Raw genomic sequence first — 9,846 nt, forward strand, 5'->3', positions numbered from 1 at the left:
CAGGCAGTGGAATGGGCTGCCCAGGGAGGTGGAGGAGTCACTGAGCCTGGAGGTGTTCAAGGAACATTTGGACGTTGTGTTGAGGGACATGGTTTAGTGAGACCTGTTGGTGATGGGTGGATGGTTGCACTGGATGATCTTGTAGGTCTTTTCCAACCGTGGTGATTCTGTAAAAATGGAAGAGAGCTCTTGGTCTTCTCTTGTCTGTACGCAGCCCCTTACAACACAGAGGCACGCTATGTAAGTTTTTCTTAATGTGAAGAGTTCACTATGAACCAGTCTGAGCCTCAGCTCAGATCACGACTGCATTGGCCTCACCAGTAATTTTGCTTGAGTAAAAACCTACCATTTCAGGCTGTGGTTGGTCAAATGAAGTTTTGGCCCTGAAGAAGTTGGTGGAAATTTTGCCTTTGGATTCCAGTAGGGTTGCTACTTGTCCGGAAGCTACAGTTGTGCAGTTGCTTAACTGTCTTAACATTGCATTGCCTGACACTGATCTGGAAGTACTTCTCTTCTGGATACGGAGAGCTGTGGCAAAAATGGAGTAAGGGAACCAAACTTGCAGTTAAGTGCACTGCTAAAATAGAGCCTCAGAGTGCACAGCATGTGCTTGCTGTAATTCTAAAAATATTTTCATCACCTTTTTTCTTTTTTAACTGAAGAAATGTTGCCATTGAAAGCTCTGACTTCGTGCTTTTGTTGAGAAATGTCTTGCCAACACAAAACGTACGTAAGATACTGCTTCACTGAATTTATTGTAATGTCTGTTATGTGCTGACATAAAAACCTGCAGTCGGTAACATTACATCACTCTAATAAACTTGTGTAAAATGCCTAAATCTGGGAGGATATCAGATCACCCAGCCTAAATAACCCCAGATAAACCTTCACATTAAATACCTGAATCCTCATAGCTGATTACAGACCCCTGAAAGCACGTCAGCAGGACTGGGACAGTGCAGGTGCTGCTTACTGGCTTCTGCAGGGCTTTGTGGGGAAAGATTTTGCTGCTCATTCACAGCCTTTTTAAAGGTCAAGTACCAGGAGAAGATGGAAAGTTGGGGTCTAACAGCATCGTGAAAGAAAATCCAACTTCCACTCTGTCTAATGGTATTTATTTTATTGGAGGTTATTTAAAAATCAGCAGGTAGCTATCTCAAAAAAACCAGCAAATATCTCTTAGTGACAGATTAATACTTTTCTCAAGATTTTTATCTGATATATTAATTTTGTTCAAGGATGACATAATCAACTTGTGTATATTTATCTGTGTATGTATAGTAGCAAAGTTTTTAGGTAGATCCCTAGAGCATTAATTTAGAGAAATTACAGAGGTTCATTCTGGAACAAACAGATGAAAGAACTGATGATTCAAATTTACTGTAATGAGGCTTGGATTTGAAAAATGATCACAACTTCAGGCCTGTTACACAGAGGTTTCCCATTTAATGTGTGCATCAAGCTAACAGTCGCTTTTAAAAATTCCCTTCCTTTTCATGGAACATCCCAGCAGCTGATCCGTAGTCCTGTCCTGAGCCATCTTCGAGCCGATGGTTATCTGAAGTGCAGATGTATTTCACCTTCAGAGGGTGACCGAGTGTCCAAATGAGGTGCATGTGACAGAGATCTATTTTCTGGAGAAGAGATTTTACAGTAATTGTCTTTTGTGATCTTTATACCGTTTCTCTCTTGATGGAGGTAGGTACTGTGTGAATATGCTTTCTTACCTGCGTTGGAGTTTCGTGGAGCAAGATCATGAATTCAAACTCAACAGCACTGTCCTTCCTTATCTGGTCATGCATCAAAGGAAGACAAATAAGAACACAAGTTACACTGCTGAAGTTTAGAATCTACCCTGATTTACTTGATGTGCTTAGCTTGCATAGAAAGTGAGATGAATAGGGCTTAAGATGGCTGTGATATCTGGCTGGAGTAAGACAGGTTTTTGCACACAAACAGAGGGGGAATCAGGAGCACTTACAGCATAAAACTTCAAAGACAGTAACTACAGTGTATGTCTGTACCCTGGCATGAAACTAGGCTTACACAGGTAATAATTCATTCAGTTAATCCTCAAATAAATGTGGTAATCTTGTCTATTAAACTCTCCTTCAGAGAAACGCTGTTCTATGTAACTTGGGAGTGAAAAATGAACGCACAGATGAGTAAGAGAAAGTTTGGGAACTCCTATTCTGTAGGCTGTAGGTGTAAGGTACATTCACCAGAATGCATATTGGACTGGTGCTACCCTGAAGTTTGGGTAGGGGGGCAAAGAGCACGTGGTGTGGGGCTGAGGAACAGCAGGATCTTACGTTCAAATCTCCTGATTAAACTTGCAGAAGCCAACAGATCCACTTCTGGACGAACCACTGCCATTACAGAGAGTGTGAGATGTTGGCAGCTGTTTTATTCTTTGCCACTCTATAGGCTGTCACCTGTAAGGCAGATGTGTAATTTCCATTTGCTTACCCGCTGCTTCACAGCCTTGACTTGTGCCATGAAGTAACCCAAGTTCTCTGTTGACTTCTCCAACATGATGTAACTGCTACCAGCAATAGCCAAGCCCCACAGTGGAAGATGGGCATGGTCAATATTTCCATGGCTGTCTGAAAGAGAGTCGTATAAAGATGATGAATTCTGGCTGTTCATCAGAAACAGGATAAACCACAGAGCATTGCTGCGTGGCATGGCACTATGCCTGGGAGCTGGCTCTTACTGCAGTCGTGAACTGGGAGGAGAATGAATCGATCCTAAATTTACTGTGACTGCAGAAGTATGCCAGCATGATGGAAGTGAAATTACCAAGAGATGTTAATCACCAGTTCCCCTCAATGAGGTGGGAAACCCAATATCCACAATAGTGGAGGTCATTACTTAACCAGGAGGAAAAGAGGTATCTGGGTGCTCCATTTCCAGGATGGAAGAATTCTGTTTCCCATCCCTTGTGAATTCCTGTCCACAGCTGTGGAAGGTTTGTGGCTTCGGGCAATTGCTGCTATTTCAGAATATTTTGCATTTACTTGACTGTAAAACTGCAGTCTGTTTTTTAAAACCAGAACACGTTCACAACATTGGATTGACTGCCACTGTGCTGTGAAACACGGTTGGATTTGTCTCCCCAAGAATTTGTGGTGAGGTGAGTTGTTCTGCTAGTTAGCCCTACAGCTTTAGGGTGCTACTTTGGGTTTGTGCTTTTTGAATTGCACGTTCCTTCACTTGTGTGCAAACTCTTTGATATAAAATGAAGTGCAGTTGATTGTTTGGAGGAGTACCTGGAATATCATTTGCAATTATTGGTTTCGTTCGATGCTGAAGATACTGGTAAAATCTGTTGTCCTCTTCTTGGATTTCTTTCTTATCCTGAGTGTGAGCACACTTGATATTGACTTCAGGCGGAGACTTCTGTAGGTACAAGACTGTAGCAAGGCAGCTCCCAGCATTTTCCTGTAAAGGCAGAATTACAGACTGTGACCATTAATCAACGCTTCATTTACCAGCAACGCATTCTTAAAAAGCTCTTTGTAGAGATAAGTGAAGCATGCGTTTGGAGAAGGAACATGGGGTGCTTTGTAGGAAGCTGTGCAAAGATCCAAAAAACCTTTAAAGGATGTACATAACATAACATTATTTTTTTCTCCAGAAAGTTAAAGAAATTTAAACCACAAGGTGAAAGTGATTTAACAAAACTTTTGAATCAAGATGTAACAGAAATGTACCGAGCCATCTTAGAAATGTCTGCAGGTTCTCAAGCAATAATGCTGATAATGGGACTTTCATTGTCTGATATTTCTGCCTTGAAAGAAAAGTTATCTAATGCTTTAGATTAAATTCTGGAAGTAATTTGAATATTATAAGTGTGCAATAGAAGAACAGACGCTTGTGGTAAAATTGCTAGTGACAGCTGTAACAACAAATGGAGAGATGGTTGTATTTAAAAAAAAAATCAGCTATATGTCTGCTTTCATTGTGGTGTGTGGACACTGCAGGAGCTACAGCTGGGTGAGGACCACAGTGTAACACTGAGTTTGGACCACTGCAAAGTCTGACTCAGAAGCTTTGTTGCCTGATGTGACTTACTAAGACAGCAAGCAAAGCAGGAAACTGCAGTTGGACCCTTGCAGAGGAGAAGAGCTGATAGATGAGATACTCAGGTGTTACTAAGAGCAAACTGTGCTTCATGCTGGACAGGTGAAAGCCTTACAGTAGGTCCTTACGTTGTGAAAGGCCCATTTGCAAAAACACTTAAATGTACCGCTTTGAAGGTGTTAGAGTTTAACAGACTCTAAGATGTGTGGGATGGTAAACTTACCCCATTTATGTAGTCTTCAGTAGTAAACTGCAGGTAATACTTCACACCAACTCCTGGAATGATCTGAAAGAGAGGAGGATTCAGCTTGCAGTGCAGCCTTGTGGCTCTCTGGACTGTGCCACTAGCACTGTGGGGGAAGGCAAGGCTGCCTTTGTACCAAATACTCTCTACTTCATTACTGTAGCCGTTATTTTCTGACCAGTGAGCAGTCTGAGTGGCAAACAGTAAGGAAAGCTTTATTAACTATTTGCTTGCAGAATGCCATTTTGTGTTGTTTAGCTGATGGTTATATTTCTAAGCCTCTCTTTGATGAAATCAGTCAAGAGTGAAGTATGTATTTTTGTATGCTGCACTGTGATTTACTAGATGAGCTTTCTGACACATAAGCTGCATTGTTTCTGTATCTGAAAGCTGGTTTGTTTTGCATAGATTAGTTGTTTTAGTAAGAGGTATTCTCCCTTGAAAACCTCTAGCTTTTTTTTCCACACTACTGGTGTAGGACAGTGTTAACAAGGTTTTCCTCTGTGAGGTGTGTGATGCAGTGTGTAGAAAATGCATTTTACTGGAGAGTGCAAGCTATACAGTGTACACTGAAGTCAAATTACTGCAGTTCAGAAGCAGCGCTGTTTGGTAGTCTGTTTGTTTTCTGACCACAGTACACTTCAGGTAAACAGGAGGGGCATCTGGACATTTGCACGGCGTTGAAGGTTAGAATCCAAAGCACCTGTGTGTGTCTTACTTATCTAAATGTGTTCTTTTGTGTTCCCACCATACCTTCATAAAGCATCAACAGCATCGTGTCAGCACTGACAGAGCAAAGGCCGTGAGCCCAGCTCCTGTCTTTGGTACATCTGCAGTTAGGTACTGCTGATGACAGATTGCTTTAGTCACTTCTTATTTTTACCTTCATGAAATCTTTACAAAGAGCCAAGTCTGGAGTTGGGCCCACATTATACCAAGAGTGTAATGAAGGAACAGAGAGGATGAGTTCAGACCTTTGCAATCTTCTCTCTGCTATTCTCTCCTGCCCCCATTTTCTGCACTAGCCAAAATGTCCTTCTGATCTACTTAGTCTTAAATCAAAATGACAGATTATTACGTGTTACTGCTTTACATTCTACTCTTACTGTAGCAAACTGGTAAAAACTAACTTTCTGAAGTGCAGGTTTATGAAAGAATCAATAATTTGGGGACACTGACAGAAGGTTTTAATTGCTCATGATCACTGCAGTTAAGCCTAAGTTTCTAATTATTGTAAAGTGATGTTGTTATTAGAGCTACTATCTCTAGCATTCTTCGTTTGATGAAGTATTGGTGTTTGAAGCACAGCAACCTAGGCTTATTCCTTGTCTTGTCATCAGTACTACAGATGAGAGACACTGAAACAGTTGGACTGCTGGAGCTGGTGAAGCTTGGCTGTCTGATGTAACTGAAGGTAATGGTGGGCTTTCCAGCTGAACCTCTTCCTCAAGTAGCCCAGCACAGCAGCCTGCCTGCTGGTTACAACGTCAGGGGCTTTGTCCTATGGAAGAAACTGCTTTGATTTCCACTATTATTTTCACTATTACTCCACAATGCATTCCTGTAAACCATCACACACTGTGAATCGAATAAGAGCTGAGGCATATTTGATATCAAACAACACTGGCTGACTGAAAGTAGTCAAAAGATAGCATCCAAGAAGAAAAGTAAATATTTGTATACACAGGGAGAGGTGTGGGGTCCACACATCCCTGCCAGCCAGCCCAGGCAGCTTTACCCTGGCTGCTGTGGAGGGAAAAGCCAGCAAAGTCGGCTGCTTTTTGTGCCCTAGATAATAAAGCTACCCTGCAACTGATCTTACCTTCCCACTCTGACTTGAGTACCTGACTGTTAGAAACTCATAGATAACTTTTAATTGACTTATTTTAATATCAGTACCATAGTCCTGACGTGGCACTGTTGTGTGTTAAGATGAGCTTGTGTAGAGAGATCTCCAGCCATAAAATAGCGTTTGGTACCCCAATTCTAGAAACTGTTGTAGTTCAGTCGATAGATCAACTAGCTTTACCTCTGTGCTTCCCTGCTGATCCACCTGCCTAGCTGCTCAGCAATATGGGAGTTTCTCTCTGGAATTCCAGGCTCTTCAGCTTCACTTCTCAAATACATATTTTAAAGTGCAACTGTCAACAATCCCATGAGATGCATGCTGCTGTTTCCTGGAAGATACTCACTGAAATTAAAAAACTAAACTTAATTAAAAAGCTAAACTAAAATCGATGAGAAAACAGAACTGCAGCCAGTGTTTGCTATGTGCCTACTACTGGTTGCTGGAAGAAGGAGCCACTGAAGGCTCATTTTACCAGAGCTTGAAAAATCCTCATCTAACAGTTACTGTACTGGAGGCTTTTTCCAGTCCTGTTTCTTATTGGCACCATTTAAATGTTTAGTGGGATGATAATCTCAGTTTTTAAATACAATGCTCATGATTAAATTCCCTGATAAAGCTATTCTATTTTTGCTTGATCCAACAATGGACTAATAGGAAAACTGCCTTCTTAAAAAAAAACTCAAAAACTGTAACTTATATTCGCATTAGATAGTGCATTCCTTCCAGGAAATTCTTTTCATTTTTTACAGGGAAGGACAGGAAAGGAGGAAGTGACCATGTCTGCTGTGCTTCTCCTCTTGTTTTTACAGAGCATGCAAAGAAAAAGGGGAAATAACCTGCAGAAAGTGGTTACAGAGTGCTGCACAGCATCGAGTATCATGAGGAAATAATGAGGCATTTCATTTCTCCAGGAGCCAATTTCTTCTTTCCTGTTTTGAAAGGCACGTGGGCAATGGTGGGTGGAGAAAATCCCTTTTCCTTACTCCATCTTGCAGATATTCAGTTACAGGTTGGAAAGGTCTGCGCCAACCCCTCAACTCCCGCTAGCTGTGGGGTTATGCCTGCACTGCTTCCATCACACGCGCTGCTCCAGGGAGCTGTGCCATAGAATCATGAGGGCTGGAAAAGACCCAGAATCTGAGATCCCCACCATGCCCACTGAGCACATCCCTCAGTGCCGCATCTTAGGGTCTGAACACCTTCAGGGACGGTGACCCCAATGCTCCCTGGGCAGGCTGACTGTTGTTTGGGAGAAGAGTATGGAGGGATGGATGCCGGCTGCACTACTGTTGATACAAGCCAGGGTGCAACCAGCCTTCTTGGCCAGGCACAGCAATATAGAGACCTATCCTCCACCATATTACATGTGCACGCTGCCCAGTAAGTACAAAAGGGGCACCTGCGTGCTTTGTGAGAAGTATCAAATGTTCGTTTTTGTCATCGATTTCTGCCAGAGTTCCAGAGGGAGAATGAAATGCCCCGTCCAGCACAGCCACCCTCAGCTGCATCCACAGAGCGCGTGCGGCGGTGTGAGCCGTGCAGCTGTGCGCTGGGGCTCCAGGCGCTGCTTGCCGTGCGACGGGAGGCCGTGCGCAAAGTCTGAACGGTATGCAGTAGCTATGTCAAATTTGATCGGAAGTTATTTCTCTGATGTGTGAAACGTGTGCCGGTCGGCGTCGATCTTTCATAGAGATCCCAGTCTGAAGCCACTGGGATCCCTGGGGAAGACTTGAGGACCGAAACAGCGCGTCCGCAGCGCTTCGGAGCGGTGTGGGGCTGCCGGGCGCCCCGTGCAGCTGCTGCGTGGGGAAGGCGGGAAACGCTTCGCTCAGCGTCCCTCAGCCCTGAGGGCAGCTCCTCTCCCCTGCCCCGCCGCCCGTCGCCCCTCCTACCTTGGCGGTAGCCTTCAGCACCTGCCGCAGAGCCCGCAGCAGCCTGGGGGACGCCCCGTAGTAGTTGCTGTAGTGCAGCGCTGTCCGCGCCGCCCTGGAGGCCTGGCGGTCGCTGGGGTTCAGCGCGTGCATCACGCCCGGAGCCCACGGCCACGGCGGCTGCTCGGCCGCGGCGGGCGGGAAGGAGCTGAGGAGGAGGAGGGCGGCGGGCAGCGCGGCGCGGAGCCCCGGCATGGTGCTGGCGGAGCGCTGTGAGGCGGGATCCGGGCGGGACGGTACTAATAGCGGGGACACGGCCCTCCCTTCCCCGCCCGGGAAGCGCTACGGGGAACTCCTCGCTCGGGTCCTGCCCTTCCCTCAGCCCTCCCACCTGCCGGCGGGGGGGGGCAAGGGGTTTGCGGGCCAGAGATGACGGCATTTGGGTTTGCCTTTGAGCAAAAGGTTAGGTGCTTTACGCAGAAAAATGACTCTCCCTGTACCAGGGGCAGAAGTTCTCACCTGCCCCACAGTAGGTTCGGGTTTCCTCCTGGTCTCACAGCGTGGTGACTCGGTGTACCTGCAGTGACACTGCCTCCATTCAAAGCACACGAGCACTTTTCGTGTTGGTGACTGAGGTTCTGTGGTAGGTCAGGGCCTTAAAGAAGAGCTAAGGGCTTAAGATACCTTTTATGGATTCTGGCTGTTAAGCTGGCACAGCCTGCAAGCCCCTGATGTGTCGGTGCTGAGCTGTGAGGCTCTGGCCCTGTCCTTCGCTTCCTTTGAGCTCCCTTTGCCCTCGAATGTTCTCCTCCTTTTCCTGCTCTCTGTCAGTGCTGCTGTCACCGCTACGCTTGTTTCCTTTCTGCAGAGCGTAACAAAGGCAATGTGAATAACGGGAACTGAAGTTCAGTGTGGGGACAGAAAGCCTGTAGCACAAAGCGGGGACAAAAGGCAGCTTCCAGGGCAATTTCCTAAATTGCTGTAGAGATTACGTTGCTATGATATGCTGTTGATCTAACGTGACTCCAATTTATAAACGTTTTGCTTGGAAAAATAAAAGCTCAAATGGTTTTGGGGTCGGGGATGCATTCTTAAACCCAACAAACGCTGGCATTCACTGCTTCCACAAAATTTAGAAGTAGTGTTTAAGTCTTGTTCTTGTGGGACTCTTTAAGGCTGTAAGAGCCAGGCCTCGAGTTCTGCGCTGCCTTTTTGTTTCAGGCTTTTTAGGGAAGGTAAAAGTGAAGCTCTGAAGTATGTAATACCTGAACAGAAAGAACAGAAGCAAGTGATCCAGCTTGAAGTGACATTTCCTAGTTATCTAGAAAGTGGTGCAGGTTGATCTCACTACCACCTTTACACCTCTCATTCCAGATCACTTGGTCCAGATTAAAGAGGATGATGGTGAGGTAAGTAACACGTTAATAACCCTTCTCACTGTCCTTTAACCAACAAGGCAAGTTTCCCAGTGTTAACGTCGTGCCGTGGTTTACATCACACTAATGCCACAGCTGATTTGGATCTTTTAGAAATTGAAGTGAGGGTTGTTTAGGGCAGCTGATCTCAAAAGCATTCTGAGGTTTTCATTTTCTTACCATCTTTTCTCATTCATCAAATGCTTAGAGGCCAGTTATTGCTAATTTGTTTCAGATTTTAAGACTATTTCTATATCCTTTGTAAGCATTTTGCAGCAGACCTCACTGGCTCCTAATCACTAGCAGATGACTGTAATGTAATACACGGAATTTGGACAAAATTCAGTGCATTTTGTTTTGCAACTTTTCCAGTTCTAACTT

At 44.8% G+C, this 9,846-nt stretch overlaps 1 protein-coding gene across 1 annotated transcript; it reads right to left on the reverse strand.

Annotated features, from left to right (window-relative positions):
* Positions 1-1,426: 1,426 nt before the first annotated feature.
* Positions 1,427-8,320, reverse strand: LOC122185418 (ovocalyxin-32-like). Its single transcript, XM_042881211.1, has 6 exons — positions 8,072-8,320; positions 4,310-4,372; positions 3,273-3,444; positions 2,470-2,606; positions 1,728-1,790; positions 1,427-1,634 (listed from the first exon to the last, which is right to left on the reverse strand). Exons 1-6 carry the CDS (start codon positions 8,303-8,305, stop codon positions 1,476-1,478), a joined length of 828 nt encoding a protein of 275 aa, XP_042737145.1. The 5' UTR covers positions 8,306-8,320; the 3' UTR covers positions 1,427-1,475.
* Between the last annotated feature and the right edge of the window lie 1,526 nt (positions 8,321-9,846).

The sequence above is a fragment of the Lagopus leucura genome, unplaced genomic scaffold (genome assembly GCF_019238085.1).
Source record: "Lagopus leucura isolate 7727_CA_CO unplaced genomic scaffold, USGS_WTPT01 Super-Scaffold_100029, whole genome shotgun sequence".
Lineage (NCBI taxonomy): Eukaryota > Metazoa > Chordata > Aves > Galliformes > Phasianidae > Lagopus > Lagopus leucura.

Bases quoted from the DNA above. Each gene is read 5' to 3' on its own strand.
- LOC122185418 (XM_042881211.1), bottom strand. From the start codon at position 8,305: ATGCCGGGGCTCCGCGCCGCGCTGCCCGCCGCCCTCCTCCTCCTCAGC. The intron at 1,791-2,469 runs GTAAGCAAATGG...ATGCATGACCAG, and splicing joins TCAAGGCTGTGAAGCAGCGG to ATAAGGAAGGACAGTGCTGT. The intron at 1,635-1,727 runs GTAAGAAAGCAT...TCTCTTCTCCAG, and splicing joins TCCACGAAACTCCAACGCAG to AAAATAGATCTCTGTCACAT.